This window comes from Nerophis ophidion, linkage group LG20 (assembly GCF_033978795.1).
Source record: "Nerophis ophidion isolate RoL-2023_Sa linkage group LG20, RoL_Noph_v1.0, whole genome shotgun sequence".
Lineage (NCBI taxonomy): Eukaryota > Metazoa > Chordata > Actinopteri > Syngnathiformes > Syngnathidae > Nerophis > Nerophis ophidion.
Genome location: NC_084630.1, coordinates 33,299,827 through 33,327,770, shown reverse-complemented (window position 1 = coordinate 33,327,770; position 27,944 = coordinate 33,299,827). Strand labels below are relative to the sequence as shown.

The 27,944-nt window shown below is 39.6% G+C and overlaps 2 protein-coding genes across 5 annotated transcripts in view; one reads left to right on the top strand and one right to left on the bottom strand.

Moving 5' to 3' along the window:
- coro2aa (coronin 2Aa) overlaps positions 1-6,893 on the top strand; it is a 142,990-nt gene extending 136,097 nt beyond the window's left edge. The window contains exon 13 of the mRNA XM_061881029.1: positions 192-6,893. Within this exon, the coding sequence (XP_061737013.1) occupies positions 192-323 (132 nt within the window). The 3' untranslated portion in view covers positions 324-6,893. The remainder of the gene's footprint in view (positions 1-191) is intronic.
- Positions 6,479-23,406, bottom strand: anp32b (acidic (leucine-rich) nuclear phosphoprotein 32 family, member B). Of its 4 annotated transcripts, none has more exons than XM_061881034.1 (7): positions 23,162-23,406; positions 13,461-13,610; positions 13,260-13,382; positions 8,120-8,312; positions 7,927-8,042; positions 7,786-7,849; positions 6,479-7,227 (listed from the first exon to the last, which is right to left on the bottom strand). In XM_061881034.1, the coding sequence occupies exons 1-7, from the start codon at positions 23,216-23,218 to the stop codon at positions 7,136-7,138; spliced, it is 795 nt and encodes a 264-aa protein (XP_061737018.1). In that variant the 5' UTR covers positions 23,219-23,406; the 3' UTR covers positions 6,479-7,135. The 4 variants fall into 4 exon arrangements, with proteins under 4 accessions (XP_061737018.1, XP_061737019.1, XP_061737020.1 ...); XM_061881035.1 differs by having other exon boundaries at positions 6,479-7,230; positions 7,945-8,042; XM_061881036.1 differs by having other exon boundaries at positions 7,945-8,042.
- Between the last annotated feature and the right edge of the window lie 4,538 nt (positions 23,407-27,944).

Sequence of the window (27,944 nt, the reverse complement as noted above, 5' to 3'; positions counted from 1 at the left end):
ACTTTGTGTTTAAAAATCAATTTAAAAAAAATGTAATCCAAAATAAATGAGCAAATGAGATATTTCACTAATGTTCTTGTCTATCTTTGTTAAGAGCACGGCAAAAAAAAGTCCCGATACTGTACTTTGTATACAGTAGGAGCCTCATATGGATTTATTCAACTTGAATTTTTGTTTTTTTACGTCCGCAGCTCCGTCTGAAATTCCACAAGCAGCAGGATGAAATCCGGCGACTGCGAGAGTTGGTCAACCAGAGAGACGTGCGCATCAAGCAGCTGGAGCTGGAGATCAAGAACGTCAAAAACTCTCCTAATTCACTTTAAGACTTTTTTTCTGGCAAACCTCCTTGCTGTTTAAATACAAGCACACTCTTCCTGTAGTCGAGGTGCACATTCTGTGGGTGTAAATATGACACACGCTTTGTTCTGGGTTTTTTTTTTAATATCACAGCTATGCAACTTGGTAGCTTTTTTTTACAACAAGAAAACACGGGTGCTGTCCTAAATCCTGAATGCTGTCTGCCCGCTTTTCAAGAAAAATTATTTTGTATATTTAATCCTGTTTTTTTGGGCGATTTTTTTCCACCTTTAATATTGACGTTTGATTGAAAGTTTAGTAAATCCCAGGTTTTCAAAGTGTGGCGCAAGTACAGTATAGTCAGTGTATTTGGTTTTAAGTCACAAAAAACAATAGTTTGTCTTTGACTTGAAGTCAAGTGCTCCCACGCCTCACACTTTGACAACTTCTAAAGGAAATTATTTTAGAAAAAAAAAGAAAAATCACCGTGCTTTTATTCCTGGTTTTTTTTACTGGATTTTTTTTTTTTTTTTTACATCAAAACTGAATTGCAACTTTTGTACATGCCAAGGTCAATCATTTGCTTGTCTATGGAAGCCTGTTTCTGCCACGAAACAAAAACAGAACCCAATGGTCAGTCGTAATTATGAGATTAAAAAGTGGAAATTATGAGATATAAAATCGAAATTATGAGATAAAGTCATATTAATGAGATAAAAAGTAAATATTATGAGATGGTTATACCTGAAATAAGTCAAAATTATGAAATAAAAAGTTATAATTATGAAATAGATAAAAGGCGAAATGATGAGATAGAAAGCCTTAATGAGATAAAATGTAATTATGAGATACTAAGTCAAAATTATGATTTAAAAAATGTAATTTGTATCTCATAATTTTGACTTTTTATATCATAATTATGACTTAACTGAAATTTTCGATTTTTTTAAAGTCCCAATTTCCACATTTTTTAAATGATTTGGATTTTGCTTCAAATTTACTTTTTACCTCATAATTAAAATTTATATAATTTCGAATTTTATCTCAATGTATTTTTATGTCATTTTTTTTTTCTTAAAATTTCGATTTTTTTAAATCTTATAATTATGACTTCATATCAGAATTTCCACTTTATGTAATGGTATTTATGTCACGATTTAAATGTATCTAATGATTTAATTGACTTATCTCATAATTTCAATCTTTTTATCATATGACTTTCTCTCTCCTAATGTCGCTTTATCTCATGTCAAATTGTATCTCATAATGGATTTTTATGTCATAATTAGGACTTTTTATCTCTTTCCAACTTTATCTCATAATGTTGACTTGTCGTAATTTCAAAATTTTTTTAATCATGACTTTTTAATTCAATTTGGATTTATCATTTCGACTTTTATCTCATGAATGTGGTATTTATGCCATATTTACGAATCTCAAAATGATGACTTTATCTCACAATTTCGACTTTATTTCATAATTTCGATTTATCACATAATTTCGAATTTCATCCCATAATTGTGGCTTGTTGTCTCATAATTCAGACTTTTAATCTTTTAATTAAGACTTGTTATCTCATAAGTATGACTTACCATTGGGGTATTTATTTTAGTGGTGTGGGGGAGGGATATCCGGAACTTGCTGCACTCAACTTGTTTCTTTTGAGTCACTATAAAATATATATATGTATTCCAAAGCCGTAGTGAGAAGATTCCTGTTCAATTCCCTTTTTTTGCCTTTGTCTTAATTTTGTGTCTAATTTCGCATTCATCAGGTCATTGTGATCTCAGGGCATGGACTGTTTGGTTTGTCTTAGAATTTGTCAGTCCTAATTTAATTCATTTTCAACATGCATTATCTAATGCAGGGGTGTCAAACGTACGGCCCGCGGGCCAGATCAGGCCCCTGTAAAGGTTTTATCCGACCCGCGGGATAAATTTGCGAAGTATAAAAATGAGCCGAAATTTTTGAATGAAAGAAACTGCTGTTCTACATGTGTCCACTAGATGTCACAATAACAATTCTTTGTATTTTTGTCGATGATGCTAAATATGTAAAAAAAAATAAAAAAACACGTTAGTGCACCAGTCGAGGAAAATAATCAAACTACATAAATAACAATCTGTAATTTGATTTTGATAGTTTTTTTATCTTGATGGATTGAAAATTAACACCAATGAGTTGACTGATGTACATTATCACATAATTTAATCAGAAAGTATAAATAATGACAAAAAAAGATAGAATACTATTAAACGCAACATGTAAGTGCAAAAAAAATAGCAACAACATTATGATTTGTACATTTTCTTGTTCTATTTTTAAACAAAGATAACAATCACAAGTTGTCTTTATGTTTAAGTTATCGTGCCGTTATTTTACCAGTCCGTCCCACTTCTTGGGATTACGTTTTTTTTTTATCCACGTGGACCCCCTTTTCTAAAATGAGTTTGACGCCCCTGATCTAATGTATTTCACACTGTGTCAGCGCCAGTTAAAAGCTTGAAATTATCAACCTTTTCCAGTTTTTAAAGAGAATTTGTTTGGTGGAAAAAAAATTCCGTGGTGTGTTGGGGTTTCCGAGCTTGCGTATGCGTCACTGAACGCCCCACGTAAGAATACGTCACATCGCGGGAGTGACACGTCAGACTCATGGCGACCGTCTTGAGACGAAAGAGGCAAAATGTTGCTTTTTTTTTCAACAGGGAAATGTATTAATAGTGTATTTTTCGACGCAAAAGTGAAATAACAGTGACTACGTTTGTTGTGAGACGCTGTTTGCGTTGAAAACGTCAATATTCAGTGTAATACGTTTCAAAATGAGCGTGTCGAAAGGACAAACTGGTGGTTTGACGTCAATGTTATACTTTCTAAAATTACATACTTGAATTAAATGTTTTATTTTTTAATAAATATTTACTTAGGTGCGTTTTGTATTAAATGTGTCTTCTGAAGGCAGGCTAGTTTGCGTGTGTAGAAACCGCCATATTTGCTTCCTTTTTTGAGAGTAGATACTATTAACATTTAAATTTAAGCTTAAAAAGGTGATCAACTTCGATGAATTGAGTTTCTAGCTTAAGGGCAATTTAAAAATTGAACCAAAATCGGGGAAAATCTTACCTTGCCGTACATCCATCCATCCATCCATCTTCTTCGGCTTATCCGAGGTCGGGTCGCGGGGGCAGCAGCCTAAGCAGGGAAGCCCAGACTTCCCTCTCCCCAGCCACTTCCGTCTAGCTCTTCCCGGGGGATCCCGAGGCATTCCCAGGCCAGCCGGGAGACATAGTCTTCCCAGCGTGTCCTGGGTCTTCCCCATGGCCTCCTACCGGTTGGACGTACCCTAAACACCTCCCTAGGGAGGCGTTAGGGTGGCATCCTGACCAGATGCCAGAACCACCTCATCTGGCTCCTCTCCATGTGGAGGAACAGCGGCTTTACTTTGAGTTCCTCCCGGATGACAGAGCTCTCACCCTATCTCTAAGGGAGAGACCCGCCACACGGCATACATGCTTACTCATAATCAGACTAGTTTCTTTTTGCAGTTGCATGGTTCTCTCCTTTAAAGGCCTACTGAAATTTTAAAACTGGGATAGCAGGTCCATTCTATGTGTCATACTTGATCATTTCGCGACATTGCCATATTTTTGCTGAAAAGATTTAGTAGAGAACATCAACAATAAAGTTCAACTTTTGGTCGCTAATAAAAAAAAGCCTTGCCTGTATCGGAAGTAGCAGACAATGTGCGCGTGACGTCACGGGTTGTGGAGCTGCTTACATCCTCACATTGTTTACAATCATGGAAACCAGCAGCGAGAGTGATTTGGACCGAGAAAGCGACAATTTCCCCATTAATTTGAGCGAGGATGAGAGATTCGTGGATGAGGAAAGTTAGAGTGAAGCACTAAAAAAAAGAAAAGGCCACGGCTCCAGGCGACGGCAGTGTGAGCGATTCAGATGTTATTAGACACATTTACTAGGATAATTCTGAAAAATCCCTTATCATCTTATTGTGTTACTAGTGTTTTAGTGAGGTTATAAAGTCATACCTGAAAGTCGGAGGGGTGTGGTGACCGCCAGTGTCTCTGATGGAAGCCATGGAGGAGCCAAGATAACAGATGCCTTTTTGACAGCTACAGGAGGAGGTCGCATAATCCACTCATGTCTACGGTAAGAGCCGACTTAATGTCACAATTTTCCCATCCAAAAACTTGCTTGTTGACTTAGAGAAACATGTTTGCTTCACCGCTTTGTGTTAAAGCTTCACAACAAACAAAGAAACACCTGCTGTATTTCGGTGTTAAAGGCAGCTGCAAACCACCGCTTTCCACCAACAGCATTTTTCTTTGACGTCTCCATTATTATTTGAACAAATTGCAAAAGAATCAGCAACACAGATGTCCAAATTACTGTGTGATTATGCGATGAAAAGAGACGACATTTAGCCCTAAGTGGTGCTGGGCTAATATATCCGCTACAACCCGAGACATCACAAACACGCGTCATCACTCCGCAACGTTTTCAAAAAGAAATTGCGGGAAATTTTAAATTGTATTTAAGTAAACTAAAGCGGCCGTATTGGCATGTGTTGCAATGTTAATATTTCATCATTGATATATAAACTATCAGACTGCGTGGTGGCTAGTAGGGGGTTAAGGCCTATTGAAATGAGATGTTCTTATTTAAACGGGGATAGCAGTTCCATTCTATGTGTCATACTTGATCATTTCGCGATATTGCCATATTTTTGCTGAAAGGATTTAGTAGAGAACATCCACGATAAAGTTCGCAACTTTTGGTCGCTAATAAAAAAGCCTTGCCTGTACCGGAAGTAGCAGACTATGTGCGCGTGACGTCACGGGTTGTAGAGCTCCTCACATCCGCACATTGTTTATAATCATGGCCACCAGCAGCTAGAGCAATTCGGACCGAGAAGGAGACAATTTCCCCATTAATTTGAGCGAGGATGAAAGATTCGTGGATGAGGAGAGGGAAGGACTATAAGAAGAAAAAAAAGACGAGGGCAGTGGGAGCGATTCAGATGTTATTAGACACATTTACTAGGATAATTCTGGAAAATCCCTTATCTGCTTATTGTGTTACTAGTGTTTTAGTGAGATTATATGGTCGTACCTTAAAGTCGGAGGGGTGTGGCCACGGGTGTGGTGACCGCCAGTGTCTCTGAGGGAAGCCACGGGGGAGGCAAGAGAGTCGCAGCTGCCTCTTTTTACATGAGGAACGACGCAAGCTCCGCTCATGTCTACGGTAAGAGCCCACTTATTACCACAATTTTCTCACCGAAACCTGCCGGTTGACATGTGGTCGGTGTTGTTATTAGCTATATATGAGAAGTATTATAGACTAATCTGGATTATTACTGAAGATAGGAAACTCTTAATTCTCAGTTTAGCCCGGGAGCTCTGTTTATTTTACCTCTTAGTCAAACACCGGCAATTCTTACCCGCACTTCCGGTTCGTGAAGCGCAACATCCTGTTACAGCAGTAAGGATACTTTCACAATAAAGGTTTCAGCCGTAAACAATACATCTCCCTTCAACAAAATAAGATGTGTATATGGATAATCAATGGCATGCAGGCGGCCGGTTGGAGGAGGCAAGACGCAGGCTCTCCGCTCGTAACTACAGTAAGAGACTACTTAATACCACCATTTTCTCACCGAAACCTGCCGGTTGACATGTGGTAGAGAACCATGTTTGCTTGACCACTCTGTTCCATAGTAAAACTTCACCGTCAGCTTTCAGGAATGTAAACAAGGAAACAACGGCTGTGTTTGTGTTGCTAAAGGCAGCCGCATTCACCGCTTCCCACCTACATCTTTCCTCTTTGACGTCTCCATTATTAATTGAACAAATTGAAAAAGATTCAGCAACACAGATGTCCAGAATACTGTGGAATTATGCAGTTAAAGCAGACGACTTATAGCTGGGATCGGTGCTGGATCAAAATGTCCGCTACAATGCGTGACGTCATACGGCGACGTTTTCAACCGGATATTTTGCGCGAAATTTAAAATTGCAATTTAGTAAAATAACCCGGCCGTATTTGCATGTGTTGCAATGTTAAGATTTCATCATTGATTTACAAACTATCAGACTGCGTGGTCTGTAGTAGTGGCTTTCAGTAGGTTTTCAAAACAACAGAGGATGGGGGTAAAAAAACGCACTAAATGTTAACATTTTATTTACAAACTTGTTTTATTGTCATACAGAAAGTAAAAATGTAGCTACAACCTTGGATTTGTGCAACAGGTGGCCACACCGAAACAAAAAAAGTATGGCTCACTGGTTGCACAGCTGCTATAGCAATAATTTTATTGGGGGTAGGGTGGATTGGGGGTGGGGAGTAAACGGAAAACAGACAAAATAATACAAAAAAAAAAACCTTTAAACCAAACAGCGACGACAAAATGAGAAATTTCCGCCAACAAATTCAGGAAAAAGCACAGACCCAAAACTAGAACAGTCCCAAAGTCCTCACACGGAATACATAACGCGGGATTTGACAGTGAAAATGTGGAATGCTAAGTGGTGGGCTGCCTGAGAACCTTGGGGCTGTTAGGGGCGAGGGGGGGCTTGTAACTCAGTTCGAAAAAGATGGTGAGGAGGGAAAAAAAAAAAGAAGTGGGTTTTAAGGGGAGGACGGTGGTTGTTCCACACGACCCCACCCATCCAGTACAGTCTTGCCCCAAAAACAGAGCTCAGAGCTTGGGAAGGGGAAGAGGCGGGTGGTGGGGGTTGCAAATTGTAGGAGGGGTGGATGTTCGGGTTTGTGGGGGGGTGCGGGTGGATGAAGAGGAGGTCGGTCGGCTCTCATTTCGCTTCTAATCATCTTCTTCATCGTCATCGTCGTCCTCTTCGTCTTCTTCGTCATCTGGGTCTCGCTTTCTCTTTTCGCCTTTGTGGGCATCGGCCTCTGCTAAAAATGATGCAGAAATGTTTGTATTATTATTGGTGTATTGGTGCAGGAAAGGCATGCAAAGAATAATTTACACGATGTTACAGGCTAAATATCTGATCTAAAGTATTTGTAAGGGACAAGCGGTAGGAAATGGATGGATGGTAACTTATTTGAAGTGAATTTTATTTATACAGCGCTTTTTCTCTAGTGACTCAAAGTGCTTTACATAGTGAAACCCAATATCTAAGTTACATTTAAAGCAGTGTGGGTGGCACTGGGAGCAGGTGGGTAAAGGGTCTTGCCCAAGGACACAACGGCAGGGACTAGGATGGCGGAAGCGGGGATCGAACCTGCAACCCCTTCAAGTTGATTGCACGGCCGCTCTATCAACCGATCTATACCACCCACAAACATTTAAACTGTACCAGCAGAAACCTCAAAACTTTTGAGTGTTCCTCCTGTGCAGTTCCATTAAAATCCTGCAGGTGTCAGTAACACATTTTAATCTTGACTAATGGAGAAGAAGACCAAGACATCAGGACAAGTTTCCACACATCAGCCCTTCTTTATTACCTTCGTCTTCCTCCTCATCTTCCTCCTCGTCATCAACTTCCCCGTCCGGTCCGTAGTCTTCCTCCTTCAGGTGAGTAAAAAATAAATAAATCTAATTAGACGCCACAGCAAATGCAGTGTCCTCCTCCTCCTATGCTTCACCTCATCCTCTCCGCTGACCTCATCGTCGTCCTCGTCTCCCTCTACCTCCTCCTCGTCCTCCTCGTCGTCGTCTTCCTCGTCAAAGTCCTCCTCCTCTCCGTCCTCGTCTTCCTCATCTGTGAGTCAAGTAGACACATTTTGTGGACGCATTCTGGTGACGATTGTCTCTTCTCCAGAGTCTCGGTCGCCCTACCTTCGTCGTCATCGTCATCCACGCCGTCTCCGTCCACCTCTCCGTCAGAGTCGGAGGCCTCCTTGTCCTCGTTGTCATAGCCGTCCAGGTACGTGAGCTGGGGGAGGAGTTTGAAGACGCTGTCCTTGTAGTCGTTCAGGTTGGTGACTTCACAGTTGAACAGGTCCAAACTTTTCAGGTGTTTCAGCTTTTTCTGTGGATCAAACAGCAGATGTTTGTCATTTGAATACATCTTTATTTACAGCTTTTATAGCAGTAAATATTTAAGTCTTGCAGTACTGCCTCTTCTCTGCGGGTGGCAACAGCGGGGCTTACATGTTTCAATGTAGCAGGCGACTCACATTTAAACAAATCTGAGGCCATCGACTCAAAAACTAAGTAAAGTACTCACTGACAATTGTACTTTTACCAAAGTTTACCTGCTGCAGCAAAGGTAACACAATTTTTTATCATTTGTTTGCCGCTGCTTAGAAGTTGGGTGCTGCACCGTATCTTACACGAAAAGTGAAAGACAGGAAGTGGTCCTTGCTTGATGCATTTGAACAGCAAGCTGTCTCCCAAAGCAAAGTATTAATCATGGGAGCATATGTGCTATTGTACAAATAAAATAAACACAACATTTTTTTTTTAAATATTTAAAAAGAAAAAGATTAAATGTTCATGCTACACAGGGATTTATCTTTTAATACATTTAATTAAAAATAAATAAAATTAATGCATATGCGCCTCTACTTTTTTCTTACGCTTTGAATGCTGCGGCTTATAAAACGGTGTGGCTAATTTATGGAGTTGTCTTCAAAATATTTTTGTATTGAACAAATGGTTTTCATACAAGACAGAGACACTGAAAAGGTGCGTTATTGTTTGTGCTATGGCGCCATCTTTTAGATGAGTTTGCTCACTGCAAGACCTGCTGGTTGAAAATGTACTTCATGTTTCGTGCCATGAACCGGAAGTATATCCTGTTATCTACTATTTGTCTATAGTGCTGTTACACGTACGGAGTCTTTATCACGCCAAGCGAAGTTTGTAAGTTTTACAATATAACAAACTATTCATGCTTACTAAACCGTCCTATGTGTGATGTCTGGAGGAGTGATTTCATGTATATTTGTACGTACTATTGTATTCTAATCACGCTAGCCTCGTAAGCTTTAGCGAAAATGGTAACACATTTACAAGTGTCTGTGTTTTTAAAATTGAATTATTTTTGTATTGTTTCGTAAATCCACAAAGACATCGCAGTGTCGTTATTGAGTCGGTTTAGCTGATTGGAGAGCTAGTGGGTCCATGACGATGACTTCGCTTTGTGACAGGCACCAGTTGAAAACAATTAAGGTATGTAAATTGACATTTACAAAATATGTCATAGCGGTATGTATCTGTGGCTTATGGTACGATGCGGCTAATATCTAAAAAAATTTATTTTCAAATTTGGTGTGTGTAGCTCAAAGGCCTACTAAAATTAGATGTTCTTATTTAAACGGGGATAGCAGGTCCATTCTATGTGTCATACTTGATCATTTCGCAATATTGCCATATTTTTGCTGAAAGGATTTAGTAGAGAACATCCACGATAAAGTTCGCAACTTTTGGTCGCTAATAAAAAAGTCTTGCCTGTACCGGAAGTAGCAGACGATGTGCGCGTGACGTCACGGGTTGTAGGGCTCCTCACATTGTTTATAATCATAGCCAGCAGCAGCTAGAGCTATTCGGACCGAGAAAGAGACAATTTACCCATTATTTGAGCGAGGATGAAAGATTCATGGATGAGGAAATTTAGAGTGAAGGACTAGAGAAAAAAAGAAAAATGTTAAAAAAAAAAAAGGCGACTGCAGTGAGTGATTCAGATGTTATTAGACACATTTCCTAGGATAATTCTGGATAAATTCCCTTATCTGCCTATTGTTTTAGTGAGATTATACAGTACCTAAAGTCGGAGGGGTGTGGCCACGGGTGTATTGACGCCAGAGTCTCTCAGGGAAGTCACGCGCTGCAGCAGGACGAAGCTCCGCTGGTGTCTCCGGTAAGACCACAATTTTCTCACCGAAAACTGCCGGTTGACATTTGGTCGGGATCCATGTTCGCTTGACCGCTCTGATCCATAGTAAAGCTTCACATTCGGGAATTTTAAACAAGGAAACACCGTGTGTTTGTGTGGCTGAAGGCTAAAAGCTTCCCACCTCCATCTTTCTACTTTGACTTCCATCCATCCATTTCCTACCGCTTATTCCCTTTCGGGGTCGTGGGGGCGCTGGCGCCTATCTCAGCTACAATCGGGCGGAAGGCGGGGTACACCCTGGACAAGTCACCAGCTCATCGCAGGGCCAACACAGATAGACAGACAACATTCACACTCACATTTCTACTTTGACTTCATTATTAATTGAACAAATTGCAAAAGATTCAGCAACACAGATGTCCAGAATACTGTTTAATTATGCGATTAAAGCAGACTACTTATAGCTTGGATCGGGCTGGAAAATAATGTCCGCTAAACCCGAGACAGCAAACGCACGCGCCATCATACCGCGACATTTTCAACACGACACTTCGCCGGAAATTTAAAATTGCAATTTAGTAAACTAAAAAGGCTGTATTGCCATGTGTTGCTATGTTAATATTTCATCATTGATATATAAACTATCAGACTGCGTGGTCGGTAGTAGTGGCTTTCAGTAGGCCTTTAAACTGTCATTCGACGTCTTTTTGTCTCAGAGTGCCACTCGTTAGAACAATATGCAGTAATTTGCTTAAAAATATGTAGCTTTATGCAGCCAGTCTCAAATGATTGGTTTACATCATTTTAAACTGAAGACATAGGTGATACAAACTATACAGTGATCATAATGTATTCATAGTATTACATTTGAAAAAAACAAACTTATATTTTTCATTACTGCAGAATTGCTTCCAATCGTTCTGGAAAGTGTAGGTAAAACACTTTTAGTTATCCTAAATAAAAAAAAATTAAAATCTAATGAAATCAAGTCTCTAAGCAAAAATGTAACTTAAGTAAATATTGAAGATGTTAATGTGCATTTTTTCCCCAGGTAGAAAAACTAGGTCGGGTTGTCTTTTTGTTGTTGTGATCACGGTATTCGCTCTTTTTCGTCCGTGTTGATGGGCTCATATTGCCCATCCAGGTTGAAGCCGAAATATTCCCACAGCAGGACATTTGGCTTTGTAACCTGTTTTTTCCTCTTAAATGTTGTTACCTTGCGGAACTTCTCACTGGCGAGTCGTGAGTAAGAAAGTGTGAATTCTGTGTGTGTAAGCTCGAGGTCTTGCTCTCCGCCCACCGAGACAAGGATTTTAAATGACTGTGAAGAGGGCTCACTGTGATCAGTTAATTCTACAGTTAATCGTGCTCAGGGGCTGAGAGCGATGCAGAGACCTCTTTCTTCTCGTTTGAAGCAAAAGATGAAGAAATTAAACACAAACAGACTTAGCAATTTATCCAATTTCAATTATCGTGCAAATGGTGTTTATCATTAGCTGCCTCCACTGCAACGCACACCAACTACCTGTTCTTTAAACACTTTTGATTGACCAAGAGGCAAATGATGCAAGGTTCAACAATTCTGATGGGCGAACATGTCTGTCGCTCAAATGCCGGTGACGGTGCCCCCCCAAAAAAAACACCTTTTGCGGCTTGATTATCACGCTGATTAACGGTTGAGCCCTGTATGTGTGTATTCCCTTTTGCCTTTATGTTGTACATGTATCAAAACGTTGTGAAATCTTAGACCCCAGTAAGAATAGCGTCTGCGGTTGAAACAGCTCAACAGGATCTTAATAAATAAATTGACACTTCTGTTGTTTGGCAGCATGACATGAACCGTGAATGGTCCAAAGTCCTAAGGGACCACTTGTGGGCAGTGTTTCGTTTTGTTATGGAGAAATAAAATAAAAGGCAAAAAAAAACCTGTTGTAATACAGCAAAAAACTGTGTAATTTTAAAGGCCTACTGAAAGCCACAACTACCGACCACACAGTCTGATAGTTTATATATCAATGATGAAATATTAACATTGCAACACATGCCAATACGGCCTTTTTAGTTTACTAAATTGCAATTTTAAATTTCGCGCTAAGTGTCCTGTTGAAAACGTCGGTATGATGACGCATGCGCATGATGTCTCGGAATGTAGCGGACATTTTTTTTCCAGCCCGATCCAAGCTATAAGTAGTCTGCTTTAATCGCATAATTACACAGTATTCTGGACATCTGTGTTGCTGAATCTTTTGCAATTTGTTCAATTAATAATGAAGAAGTCAAAGAAGAAAGATGTAGGTGGGAAGCGGTGTATTGCAGCTGCCTTTAGCAACACAAACACAGCCGGTGTTTCCTTGTTTACATTCCCGAAGGTGAAGCTTTATTATGGAACAGAGCGGTCAAGCAAACATGGTTCCTGACCACATGTCAACCGGCAGGTTTCGGTGAGAAAATGGTGGTAATATGTCGGCTCTTACCGTACACATGAGCGGAGTTTGTGTCCTCCTGCAGCTGCGGACTCTCTTACCTCCTCCCACCGGAAACACTGGCGGTCACCACACCTGTGGCCACACCCCTCTGACTTTCAGGTACCATATAATCTCACTATAACACTAGTAACACAATAAGCAGATAAGGGATTTTCCAGAATTATCCTAGTAAATGTGTCTAATAACATCTGAATCGCTACCCCTGCCCTCGCCTTTTTTTCCTAGTCCTTCACTCTCACTATCCTCATCCACAAATCTTTCATCCTCGCTCACATTAATGGGGAAATCGTTACTTTCTCAGTCCGAATCGCTCCCGCTGCTGGTGGCTATGATTGTAAACAATGTTCAGATGTGAGGAGCTCTACAACCAGAGACGTCACGCGCACATCGTCTGCTACTTTCGGTACAGGCAAGGCTTTTTTATTAGCGACCAAAAGTTGCGAACTTTATCGTGGATGTTCTCTACTAAATCCTTTCAGCAAAAATATGGCAATATCGCGAAATGATCAAGTATGACACAGAATAGACCTGCCATCCCCGTTTAAATAAGAACATCTCATTTCAGTAGGCCTTTAAGGGTATGATCACAAGATTTTGATTTTATTTTGAGTCAGATGTTGCTGTGGGCAAATGAAGGATAAGTAGTACATACCAATGGTTCCAAAGTGCTGATTTCTTTCAATGTGTTGCCGCTCAGGTTTAGATGTGTGAGGTTGGGGAGTTTGAGCGCTAAGACCTCTAGCCCGCCACTGATTCTGTTGTCGCTCAACTCCAGCTGAGAGAGAGACAGAGTGATAGGAAAATGAGGTCTGGACTTATGATGTTTGTCCATATCCAACTTCTGGCCCAATACCTTTTTGAGTTTTTCTAGTTTTGGTATTTTGGAGATTGACGTTATGCCGACATTTATCAAACTGAGGAACGTCAGGTTGACAAACTCATCTGTGAGGCCTTCAATGTTTCCATCGTCCGTTCGACAGTTGTCCAGGACGAGTGCATGTACCTAAAAGACAGTCAAAATGATCAGAAGGTGACAGTACTCACTGTTGGAGAGATATTCATTTAACCCAATGTTTGCTGATACTATGATGTGTCTTCATCTGATAGAGAGCAAACTAGTAAACATTAAATAAATACCCGATCCAACAAGTTAAGTTGTAGATTGAATCAGTGATTCTCAAATTGTGGTACAATACGGACGTTCCAAGTAGTGGTATGCCAAACAAGTCTATAAATTTGTACTGTATATGGAATATCATTGTAGATGTGTGTGCTTCAAGTGCGATGTTACAGTGGCCAACAATATTAAATATACCTGTTAAATAAAATACCTGCCTTGTTTTTATTGAATACTTAAGCCTACAATGCTGGTGTATTTTAATGTGGTTAACTTTGAAAGTCAAGTGTTTTCTGAGGTGGTCATTGGTGAAACCATTGGATTTGATAGATTTTACAGCTAGATCTGTGTGAGAAATGGACGCATTAGGGGCAAGCCGTAAAAAGGTACGGAAGTTATTTAAAATATTAAAGGAAAAGTGCTTCTTTTTATATTGGTTATGGACATGTTATTTACTTTACAGTGTACTTTGAAGGCTACTATGGTGTCATATTGCACCATTGAACCTATAGGAAAAAAAATCAAGGTCTGTAGATTATGTACAAAATGCAACTATTGAGAAACACACTGGTTTGATTGATTGAAACTTTTATTAGTAGATTGCACAGTTCAGTACATAATCCATACAATTGACCACTAAATGGTAACACCCGAATAAGTTTTTCAACTTGTTTAAGTCGGGGTCCACGTAAATAAATTCATGGTGTCATGTTTTTTTTTTAAATACTGATTGTGATAACCAGGCTGTGCAAAATTACTTAATTCATCTCTGCTGAAAGACAATTTAATAAAATGTAGACAAAATGTTGTTAGCTCAACTTTTTAACGCAATCTTAGCCCCAAAAAATTATTATGGAAAACATGATTTGAAAAGCAAATGTCTTACATTTTTCTTAAACCAGGGTTTCTGCAGGTATCAGCAAATCTAGTGTAATGCTTTTTAAGGCAACTTAAAAAAATGTATGCCTATGTTCTACTGTAAATTGTTATCAGAGTCAAAAGCATGAAATTGTTTGTACAGACAAAATTGTAAGCTTTTGAAAATACTGTTGAATAGTTGAAGTTTACATTAAATGTGGCTAAATGAAACACATGTGTAATACGATCTAACATTGCAAGTAAACCTTATGAACGCATTACACATTTTTTACATTACATAAGTGTAGTATTCATAACCATTGTAATTAGAAGGTCAATCACTCTATCCTAAATATGTAAACAAACTGAGCAAGATTTGTTAGAAAAAGTTGCACTTCAGTAAAGACTGAATAGAAAGTGCTGTTTTCCTCAATTGGAAAAACATTCTTACAAGTTTGTAATGCCTCTGGAAATCATATTAAATGCTTTTTAATACATTTTTAAGGCTTTAATTTTTGCAAAATTCATACAATTACATTAAATGACTCGCAAAAACCCTGTAAACTACCCCTCCAAACAAAAAAGGAGGTAGTTTTATATTCAGAGACATTTCATATTATGCATTCTGTATTTTCCCCCCAATTAGTAAACACTTCAGAAAGGGAGGTTTGTGAAGACTTCCAGTAGCTAAAAACGTGAGACTAGCTTGTCAGTGTCGGACGACAACGGCAAAAATAGGTGTAGTGAAAATACCAGAAATAGCATGGTTAGCACCGGTCCCACAATGTTCCTCATTGTATCCCATTGGGTCGAGTTTTTTCTTGCCCTGATGTGGGATCTTGTGTAGCCCTTTGAGACACTTGTGATTTGGGGCTATATAAATAAACTTTGATTGATGGTTTGTCCCTGGTATAAAAACCAAATAGAGCACAGTCCCACTTTTTTAAAACATCTTTGGCTAAAATATGATTGTGAAAAACATGGTTTAAAAAACAGACGTCCTACGTTTTTCTTAAACTAGCCCTTTTCTGTCAAAAAAGGTGGTTGAAAAGTGGAGGTTGTCTTATATTCAGCGACATCTTAAATTTGGCAGACTGTATTTTTCCCATTTTTAACCGCTTCAGAAGGGGGGTATTGTAAAGAGTTCCGGTAAATTGAAACTTCACTAGCTCATCAGTGTTGGACAACAAAAATAGTTGTAGTGAAAATGTCAGAATTAACATGGTTTCTACCGAGTAAAATGGATGCTATCTTCGCTTTTTAAAAGCAACTTCATGTGAGTCTCAACAATCACAAGTGGATCAATTGTTCACCAACAGGGCGAGCCCGTTGGCATCTTCCCCTTTAACATGCAATGATTTTTAGTCAGCTAAGCAACCATTGCCCCCTTTTACAAACGTACAGTAGACGCCGAAACCTGTGTGGCCGCCATTAGCCCATGCTACAGCAACGGAAATTATGGCGAATACACCCTTTTGAATACTGACTTTTTGCCCCTTTTTTTCGCTTTAACCGGCATTAAGGAGTATTTACTGTTGTCGAGACATATTGTCAATTTGTATAAAGTAAAAGCGGCGAAGGGGCATCACAGAGTGGAAATTTAGTGAGTGGGAAAAAACAAAGATGAGACCATTCCCTTCTTCCAGACCTTCAAAATAGCTTAGTAATCCTTAATATGTAAACAAACATAGCACGATTTGTTAGCAAAAGTTGCACTTCAGTAAATACTGAACATCTTGGAAGTGCTGTTTTCCTCATTTGGAAAAACTGTGTCGGGTGGTTTGTTTTGTTGTTTGTTTGTTGCCACTTGCATTCTTACAGATTTGTAATGCTCCTGGACATCATATTACATGTTTTCTTAATACCATTTAAGGCCTTAATTTTGCAGCATGGACCTGCAGAAACCCTGTTAACTAGCCCTTGCATCAAAAAAGGTTGTTAAAAAGGAGGTTGGTTTTATATTATGCATTCTGTATTTCCCCCCCAATTATTAACCACTTCAGAAGGGGAGGTTTGTGAATACTTCTAGTAGCTAAAAACGTAACACTAGGTCCTCAGTGTTTGATGACAAAGTGAAAAATAATGTGTAGTGAAAATGACAGAAATCGCATGGTTTAACAGCCCCACTTTTCAAAATATCCTTGGCTAAAATATAATTGTGAAAAACACGTGTCCTATTAAGGCCTTAATTTTTTACAACATTGACCTGCAGAAATCCTGTTAACTACCCCTCCCATCAAAAAAGGACCTAGTCTTATATTCAGAGACATTTTATATTATGCATTCTGTATTTCTGTGTGGAGTTTGCATGTTCTCCCCGTGAATGCGTGGGTTCCCTCCGGGTACTCCGGCTTCCTCCCACCTCCAAAGACATGCACCTGGGGATAGGTTGATTGGCAACACTAAATTGGCCCTAGTGTGTGAATGTGAGTGTGAATGTTGTCTGTCTATCTGTGTTGGCCCTGCGATGAGGTGGCGACTTGTCCAGGGTGTACCCTGCCTTCTGCCCGATTGTAGCTGAGATAGGTGCCAGCGCCCCCCGCGACCCCGAAAGGGAATAAGCGGTAAAAAATGGATGGATGGCATTCTGTATTTTCCCCCTAATTAGTAAACACTTCAGAAGGGGAGGTTTGTGAAGACTTCCAGTAGCTAAAAACGTAAAACTTACTCCTCAGTGTGGGACGACAATGGGAAAAATAGGTGTAGTGAAAATGACAGTAATAGCATGGTTTATCCCTGGTTTAACAGACCCACTTTTCAAAATATCCTTGGCTAAAATATAATTGTGAACTACACGTCCTACATTTTGGTTAGGCTAGCCCAGGGGTGTCAAACGTACGGCCCGTGGGCCGGATCAGGGCCCCCGAACAGGTTTTATCCAGTCCGCCGGATGAGTTTGCTAAGTATAAAAATGAGCCAGAACTATTTAATTAAATAAACAGTTCTAAATGTGTCCACTAGATCAGTGGTCCCCAACCACCGGGCCGCAGCCCGATTGGTACCGCGCCGCAGAAGAATCTTTTATTATTAAATAAACATAAAAAACACAAAATACACCCACAATTAGTGCACCAACCAAAAAAGACTCCCTTTGTAGGGCGGCATGCCGTAGTGGGTAGAGCGGCCGGCCAGAAACCTGAGGGTCGCAGGTTCGCTTCCCACCTATTGACGTCCCAAAAAATCGCTGCCGTTGTGTCCTTGGGCAGGACACTTCATCCTTTGCCTCCGGTGCCGCTCACACCGGTGAATGAATGATAGGTGGTGGTCGGAGGGGCCGTAGGCACAAACTGGCAGCCACGCTTCCGTCAGTCTACCCCAGGGCAGCTGTGGCTACTGATGTAGCTTACCACCACCAGGTGTGAAGGAATGTTGAGTCCCACTTCTCTGTGAGCGCTTTGAGTGTTTAGAAAAGTTTTTGTTTTTATTCATGACAAAAAACAAACAAAACAAACAATTAAAATCCCCCTACCCCCGCCGGGGCCGCGCGACAAATTATCAAGCTTTGACCGGTCCGCAGCTACAAAAAGGTTGGGGACCACTGCACTAGATGTCACAATAGCAACTATTTGTATCTTTGTATTTTTTGCTACAAAATAAACCACAATATGTTAGTGCACCAGTCGAGGAAAATGAGCAAACTACATAAATAACATCCTGTAATTTGATTTTGATATATTTTTTTTTATCTTGATAGATTGAAAATTAACACCAATGAGGTGACTGATGAACATTATCACGTAATTTATTCAGAAAGTATAAATAACGACAAATAAAGACAGAATAGTATTAACTGCAACATGTAAGTGTAAAAAAAAATAATTTGTACATTTTCAGATTGTGCTTGTTCTATTTTAAACAAAGAAAACGATCTGTAGTCTTTATTTTTAGGTTATCGTGCCGTGATTTTACCACTTGGGCCCACTTTTGAGTAGATTTTTCTCCATGTGGCCCCCGATCTAAAATGAGTTTGACACCCCTGGGCTAGCCCCTTGCAGTCAAAAAATGTGGTTGAAAAGGGGAGTTTGTCTTATATTCAGTCACATCTTATATTTGGCATACTGTATTTTTTTAAAAATCATTTTTAAACGTTTCAGCAGGGGAGGATTATTAAGAGTTCCAGTAAATAAAAACTTTACCAGCTTGTCAATGTTGGACAACAAAAATAGTTGTAGGGAAAATGTCAGAATTATCATGGCTTTTCGCTAGTAAAAGAACACATATGGATGCTATCTCTGCTTTTTAGAGCACCTCCATGTCAGTCTTAATCACAAGTTGACCAATTGTTCACCAACAGGGCGAGCCCGGTGGCGTCTTCCCCTTTAGCATGCGATGATTTTTAGTCAGCTAAGCAGCCATTGCCCCCTTTTACAAACGTGCAGTAGACGCCGAAGCCTGCGTGGCCGCTATTAGCTCATGCTACAGCGATGACAAGGATGGCGAATACACCCTTTTTAATACTGACTTTTTGCCCCTTTTTTCGCTTTAACCGGCGTTAAGGAGTACTCATTGTCGCCGAGACATAGTGTCAATTTGTTTTAAAGTAAAAGCAGCAACACACAGCGGAAATGTAGTGAGCGAGAAAAAAACAAAGATGGATCTTTGGATTCAGTCTTCCAGACCTTCAAAATAACTTAATGATCCTGAATAGGTGGATGGCGTGGCGAAGTTGATAGAGTGGCTGTGCCAGCAATCTGAGGGTTACTGGTTCAATCCCCACCTTCTACCATCCTAGTCACGTCCGTTGTGTCCATGAGCAAGACACTTTACCCTTGCTCCTAATGGGGTCCTGGTGAGCGCCTTGCATGGCAGCTCCTGCCGTCAGTGTGTGAATGGGCAGATGTGGAAATACTGTCGAAGCGCTTTGGGCTCCTTAAAAAGGGGTAGAAAAGCGCTATACAAGTACAACCCATTTACCATTTAAATATTTAAACAAAGAGCAAGATTTGTTAGCAAAAGTTGCACTTCAGTAAATACTGAACATCTTGGAAGTGCTGTTTTCCTCATTTGGAAAAACTGGGTCGAGTAGTGTGTTTAGTTTTTTGGTTGCCACTTGCATTCTTACAAATTTGTAATGCTTCAGGATATCATAATAAAAAATTTTTTAATGCCATTAAAGGCCTTAATTTTTGCAACATCGACCCGCAGAAAACCTGTTAACTACCCCTTGCATCAAAAAAGGTTGAAGGTCTTATATGCAGAGACGTTTTATATTATGCATTCTGTATTTTCCCTCCAATTAGAAATCTCTTCAGAAGGGGAGGTTTGTGAAGACTTCCAGTAGCTAAAAACTTAAAACTAGCTCCTCAGTGTGGGACGACAAGGGGAAAAATAGGTGTAGTAAAAATATCAGAAATAGCATGGTTTATCCCTGGTTTAACAGAGCCACTTTTCAATATATCCTTGGCTAAAATTAAATTGTGAAAAACACATGTCCTACATTTTTCTTAGGCTAGCCCAGTGGTTCTTAACCTGGGTTCGGTGAGTCCGGCTCAGGGGTTCGGCGGAGGTCAAAACACACCAGACTCATTGTGTAAATAAAAACTTCTCCCTATGGGCGTGTTACGGATACGGCAACAGCAGAAGTCAGACTCATTTGCAAGTGTGTAATTTGTAATTTGTTGTGTGTTTATGCCCTGTGTTAGTTTTGTTCTTTGAACAAAGTGATGTTCACGGACGGTTCATTTTGTTCACCGGTAAAAAAACATGGTAACACTTAAGTATGGGGAACATATTCACCCTTAATTAGTTGCGTATTAATATGCAAATTACTAACTTATTGACTCTTAACTAGTCATTATTAAGTACTTATTAATGCCTTATTCGGCATGGGCTTATTATAACCCTAATTCTCTAACCCTGCCTCTAACCCCAACCCGAACCCTAACCAAATAACTCTAAATTAAGTATTTGTTACTTAGAATATGTTCCCCTAGTGCAGGGGTAGGGAACCTATGGCTCTAGAGCCAGATGTGGCTCTTTTGATGACTCCATCTGGCTCTCAGATAAATCTTAGCTGACATTGCTTAACACAGTAAGTAATGAATAATTCCGCTGGCAATCACAGTGTCCAAAATAACTTTCAAAATATAAAACATTCTCATGCATTTTAATCCATCCATCCGGTTTCTACCGCACCGGTTCAAGAAGTCGCATTAATGGTAATAAGTATTTTATTTATTGTTGGTTAGCTTCAGAATAACAATGTTATTAAAAAGAATAACTGACTTATTATACTCTCAAAATGTTGGTCTTACTTAAAAATGCACGGATTTAGTTGTATTCAGTCTTAAAAAAATATTATATGGCTCTCACGGAAATAATTTTTTAAAATATTTGGCTTGTATGGCTCTCTCAGCCAAAAAGGTTACCGACCCCTGCCCTAGTGTCCAAAAAACTCTAAATTAAGTCTTTGTTACTTAGAATATGTTCCCTTAGTGTCCAAAAATCTCTAAATTATGTCTTTGTTACTTAGAATATGTTCCCGTAGTGTCCAAAAAACTCTAAATTAAGTCTTTTGTTACTTAGAATATGTTCCTTTAGTGTCCAAAAAACTCTGAATTAAGTCTTTGTCCAAAAAACTCCAAATTAAGTCTTTGTTACTTAGAATATGTTCCCCATTCTAAAGTGTTACCTAAAACATATAAAAACTTTGTCTTGAATTTGGAGGGTTCAGTGAATGCTTGAAACTGGTGGGGTTCGGTACCTCCAACAAGGTTAAGAACCACTGTTTTAGCCCCTTGCAGTCAAAAAATGTGGTTGAAAAGGGAAGGTTGTCTTATATTCAGCCACATCTTATATTTGGCATCATGTATTTTTATAATTTTTAAACGTTTCAGCAGGGAGGGGGGTTGTAAAGTGCTCCAGTAAATAAAAACTTCACCAGCTTGTCAATGTTGGACAACAAAAATAGTCGTAGGGAATATGTCAGAATTAACATGGTTTTACGCTAGTAAAAGACCAAAAATGGATGCTATCTCCGCTTTTTAAAGCACCTCCATGTCAGTCTTAATCACAAGTTGATCAATTGTTCACCAACAGGGCGAGCCCGGTGGCGTCTTCCCCTTTAGCATGCGATGATTTTTAGTCAGCTAAGCTACAAGCTACAAGCTAAGCAGCCATTGCCCCCTTTTACAAACGTGCAGTAGACGCCGAAGCCTGCCTGGCCGCCATTAGCCCATGCTACAGCGACGGAAAGGATGGCGAATACACTCTTTTTAATACTGACTTTTTGCCCCTTTTTTCGCTTTAACCGGCGTCAAGGAGTACTCATTGTCGCCGAGACATAGTGTCAATTTGTTTTAAAAGTAAAAGCGGCGACGCAGAGCGGAAATGTAGTGAGCGAGAAAAAAACAAAGATGGAGACCGTTCCTTTCTTCCAGACCTTCAAAAGACGACAGATGACAACATGGCGACTCCTGAGAAACAGTATGCCGCTCCGAGCATTTTCAAATAACGACACATGTTTGCACATAGCCATTGTTTATATTAACGAATATATTCGCCTGTGTTTGCATACATGTTGCCCATGTTTACAGACAGGCGGGAGTAAGATGAAAACGTCGAGTTTTTGTCTGCCCACGCATGTCGGATTCTCGCCGCCCCACAATCACATTTCAATAATAACGCCAACAACAACCCGAGCCACGATTTTATTAAAATGTCGAAAACGCCAACTTGTAACATTGCATCGAGCATAAGGAGGTGCTTGTTGTATTTACACCGTTTTACCCTTTTCTGCCTGCTTCACCAATATGGCGGGAAGAGGATAAGCTGCGTTCAAAGACCACCATCGCGTGTTGTGTACACCCAATCTATACGAATAACTCGCTTATTAAATAAGTACAAATAATGTTAACTAATGACATATTGTATGTATTAAACGCGGGAGCTGACTTATTTCAGAGGGGTTGCCCTCCCCTCTAAACTCAACTAGGAAAATACATCGCCGTTCTAGTAAATAGACAAGTGTGTGAATAACACGGTGAATTGAACGCATCGCTGTTTTTTCATGCGTTATCAATGACGAGTGCGGTTATAGCCTTAATAGTATACAAATTCCTGACTTCGGGGTGGAGACGCTGATTTAAAAACACATTTCTAACAGCGCACTGGTTTTGAGTGTTTTTTTTTTAAAGGGCGCCCTGGTTGAGCGGTTAAACACCATGCTAGCATCAAACATGGCCACCTAGTATATGGCCGGAGCGAATGCACCAGCATGGGCAGCACGTTAAGGTCCGGAAAAGCAAGTTTACGGATACTTCAATGCTCCAGCAAGGGCAGCACGTTAGGGTCCGGAAAAACAAGTTTACGGATACTTCAAGAGGGTCGATGAGGCTGCTACGAAACGGTTAAAAAAAAGGCACCGCAATAACGCCAGCGAGCGGAGGATAAAGTAGCGATACACCCAAGCTCTCGTCCCCCGCCACTTCAAAAAAAGACGACAAATTGTGCTTTTTTTGAGTCAAAATCCACAACATGTGGTCACCATTACAGGTCAAAGCACGGGGGGGGGAAGAAAAAGTAGCAAGCTAAGCTAAAGCCAAGGCTAGGCTTGAAAAGTCCAAAAAGGCACGACTCACTTCAGACGGTGCCCTGTTTCTTCGCTCCAATTGGATCCTCTCTTGAATAAACACCATTACCGCTGGAAGTCAAACTTTTCCTCTCTCTCTCGGGGTGTTGCGGTTGCGTGCGTGTCGCCGGGATCGTCGGTCCGAGCGTGGAGATGCCCTAACGGAGGGAGAATATAGGGGACTGTATAATGAAGTGAGCCACCGCTAAGTTAGTCGGAGAGGAGAAACCATGGAGGGAAACGGGACTGAAACAAAATATATGCTCAACAGCGCCCCCTTTGTCCAGAAACGCCCATCGCCGCCTAAAGGGGCAACGGCGGCCTCAAAACAACACTCGTCTGTGGTGCAATTCATATCTGCCAGGGAAGTCCCTTTTATAATATCGTCTTTGCTTGTCATTTTTGCAAAACTATATTCATCTAATATAATGTTTTCAAATTGTCACATGTAATGCACAAGTGCACCGATTATTTTAACCCTTCTATTTATTTCTAAACTACACTGGGTAGATCAGGGGTTCTAACCTTTTTGACACCGTGGCCCACTCAAATATTACCATTAAATTAATAATCTTGATATTGATTGTATTTAATTATATCTAACCTACTTAAAGTTACAACATTCTCAAATGATATGAAATCATGTTATTAAAAAAAAAAAATATATATATATATATATATACATCGTATTTCCTTGAATTGCCGCCGGGGTGCTAATTAATTTAAAACCTCACTCCTGCGCTTACCAAAGGCATGCGGTAAAAGTAAGCATGCGCTAATTAATCTAAAACCTCTTCTCACTCCGGTACTTACCAAAGGCATGCAGTCACAATTTGAGTGTGATGTAAGCTTGGACCTTTAATCCTACTGAATAGCTCTTAATCTTCTTCCCTTTATGCGATTTCAAGGCGCCAGCGCCCCCCGTGACCACGAAAGGGAATAAGCGGTAGAAAATGGATGGATGGATGGATGGAAATTACCGGTATTGAAATCAGCCTCCTCCATTTTGAAAATGATGACAGGAGAAGTGTCACTCGTGACATCACAAGTTTGACCAGGCAGTAATACTAAGCATGCGCTAATTATTTTGTGAAGCGAGTTTGACCCGGCAGTAATTCAAGGCAGGCGCATATTATATGCCCTGCTGCAATTCAAAGAAATACGGTATATACAGTGGGGCGAAAAAGTATTTAGTCAGCCGTCGATTGTGCAAGTTCTCCCACTTAAAATGATGACAGAGGTCTGTAATTTTCATCATAGGTACACTTCAACTGTGAAAGACAGAATGTCAAAAAAATCCAGGAATTCACATTGTAGGAATTTTAAAGAATTTATTTGTAAATTATAGTGGAAAAAAAGTATTTGGTCAACCATTCCAAGCTCTCACTGATGGAAGGAGGTTTTGTCTCAAAATCTCACGATACATGGCCCCATTCATTCTTTCCTTAACACGGATTAATCGTCCTGTCCCCTTAGCAGAAAAACAGCCCCAAAGCATGATGTTTCCACCCCCATGCTTCACAGTAGGTGTGGTGTTCTTGGGATGCAACTCGGTATTCTTCTTCCTCCAAACACCACGAGTTGAGTTTATACCAAAAAGTTCTATTTTGGTTTCATCTGACCACATGACATTCTCCCAATCCTCTACCGTATCATCCATGTATGCATTTTGGTATACACTCAACTTGTTGTTTGGAGGAAGAAGAATACTGAGTTGCATCCCAAGAACACCATAACTACTGTGAAGCATGGGGGTGGAAACATCATGCTTTGGGGCTGTTTTTCTGCTAAGGGGACAGGACGATTGATCCGTGTTAAGGAAAGAATGAATGGGGCCATGTATCGTGAGATTTGGAGCCAAAACCTCCTTCCATCAGTGAGAGCTTTGAATGGTTGACCAAATACTTATTTTCCACCATAATTTACAAATAAATTATTTAAAATTCCTACAATGTGAATTCCTGGATTTTTTTGTCACATTCTGTCTCTCACAGTTGAAGTGTACCTATGATGAAAATTACAGACCTCTGTCATCATTTTAAGTGGGAGAGCTTGCACAATCGCTGGCTGACTAAATACTTTTTTGCCCCACTGTATATACATATATATTTAATGGGCAGCACGGTGGAAGAGAGGTTAGTGCATCTGCCTCACAATACGAAGGTCCTGAGCAGTCTTGGGTTCAATCCCGGGCTCGGGATCTTTCTGTGTGGAGTTTGCATGTTCTCCCCGTGACTGCGTGGGTTCCCTCCGGGTACTCTGGCTTCCTCCCACTTCCAAAGACATGCACCTGGGGATAGGTTTATTGGCAACACTAAATTGGCCCAAGTGTGTGAATGTTGTCTGTCTATCTGTGTTGGCCCTGCGATGAGGTGGCGACTTGTCTGGGGTGTACCCTGCCTTCCGCCCAAATGCAGCTGAGATAGGCTCCAGCGACCCCCCGAAACCCCAGAAGGGACAAGCGGTAGAAAATGGATGGATGGAAATATATTTAACACATAAACCAGGATTAGGTCAAGCGGATTAAAAAAATAAGTACTAACCAAATATACTGCATAAATAGGGAATCATAAATAAGCAACAACAAATATGTTTACATTCAATTATGTTGTGCTAAAATAAATAATTTAATAATGGGGGTTATACTTATAACGGTTAGTAAAATTACACCTGGGGATAAGTTAATTGGCAACACTAAATGGGCCCTAGTGTGTGAATGTGAGTGTGAATGTTGTCTGTCTATCTGTGTTGGCACTGCGATGAGGTGGCCACTTGTCCGGGGTGTACCTGCCTTCCGCCCAAATGCAGCTGAGATACGCTCCAGCGACCCCGAAGGAATTAAGCGGTAGAAAATAGATGGATGGTGTGAATGCTGTCTGTCTGTCTGTCTGTGTTGGCCCTGCAATAAGGTGGCGACTTGTCCAGGGTGTACGCCGCCTTCCGCCCGAGTGCAGCTGGGATTGGCTCCGGCAACCCCCCGCTATCCCAAAAGGGACAAGCGGTAGAAAATGGATGGATGGAAAATTAAAGTGCAAATGAAAATACGGCTTCACCACTTCAGTCATAATTTTTGCGCTTAAGAAACGTCTCTATAACTCTAGCTCTAGACTTCCCCCGTTTGTTTTAAATTGTCTTCACTGTGTATACAGACATCTGCTGAAAAACAGATATTTTTTGGTGGTTAGTGTTATTTTTTAAATTTTTTTTACCAAGTACCACCTCAGAAAACAGTTTGCTTTCCAAGTACCACCATAATGACAACATTGAAATACGGTGGCATAGTAGGCCTATGTAGTCATTAAAACAAGGCAAAGATTTTATTTAACAAGTACCGGTATATTTAAAAAAAAAATAAAAAAAAAATACTGCTGTTACATCCCTCACAGTTTGAACAGTAACAGTTTGAATATTTAATGAAGTGATTATTTGGCCTACCACTAGATGGAGCCACAGTTTGAGAATCAAATGGTCTATGTGATATTTTAAATGCATGAAGTAAATGTGCATGTTGTTATGCACCAATTATTTTAAAGTTAAATTATTATTTTTTGGGTTACAGTACACATTTTCATCCAGAAACTATGTTTTGTATAAATCATGTTGCCTTTCAGCAAAATGTATCCATGTTTATTGCAGTAATGAGTGCATTATATAGGCCACTGCCAAGCTAATGTTATCTGTACATATTTAAAAGAACAACTGATTACACTTGCTATTGTGCAGCAGTTATTGCAAACTAATGCATTTCTTTTTTTTTTTTTTGTAGTGTGCATTTTGATCAATAAACTTCATATTGCATAAATCTTGCCTTTAAGCTTTGTGTTGTCTGAGAAATATATATATATATATATAGTCCTAGGGGGTGTTTTCAGGTTTGCAGTGTTATGTATAACCAGGATAGGAATAATCCCAACACAGTGACTTGCTATTTTACCATGTAGGGCTGTCAAAAAATGATGATCATCATATCTGCTGTACATATTTACTTAAGAAAATAAAAGTATTTGTATTAGACTTTATTATATGTTTGGGTGTGGTGTTTTTTTTTTTTTTAAACAAAACCAGGTTTCCTCTAAGTAATATATACATTTATCACAGCTGGTTTTCTATTTTACGGAGGAATGTAGTTAATCATAGAATTTGCACCCAATTTTTTTAAAGCAGATGGATTTGGAATCAAGATTTCGTTTTGACTCGAGAATCGTTACCTCCAAGATTCGAATTGTGTGGTTCCCAAATATTCACAGCCCTATTATCATGACCTGTCATGTTTAACACAAAGTGTATGGAGGTTGATCAGAATTTTTTTGTTACTCAATTTTCTGCATTTAAATTTTCTTACGCCAAATTATGCTGACATTTTCATTAAATAACAATTTGTGAGCAAAATGTGCGTTTAAAAATTCAGTGCTGAAATATTCGTTAAAACTCAACTTCACTTAAGGTCAATTAAGACTGAAGCACCTCATTGGCAGGATCGATTGCTTTGGTCTTAATTTACGTGAGAGTTAATAAAAATTCTGCACTGGATTTTAAAACACTGTATTCTAAAAAAAAAAAATATTTTTTTAAAACACATTTTGTTTAAATGAAATTGTCAGCATAATTGATGTAAAAAAAAATAGTCTGTTCACAAAATTCAAACGCAAAAAAATCTGTGGCATAAATTCACAGTTAAAAAATTAAGCTTTTTTAATAAAGACACAAATAAAGCTCCTTGAAAGTGTTTTTTGCACCAAATTGCTAATGCATCTTTTTTTTTATATAAATCATGTACATTTTGATGAATAAAA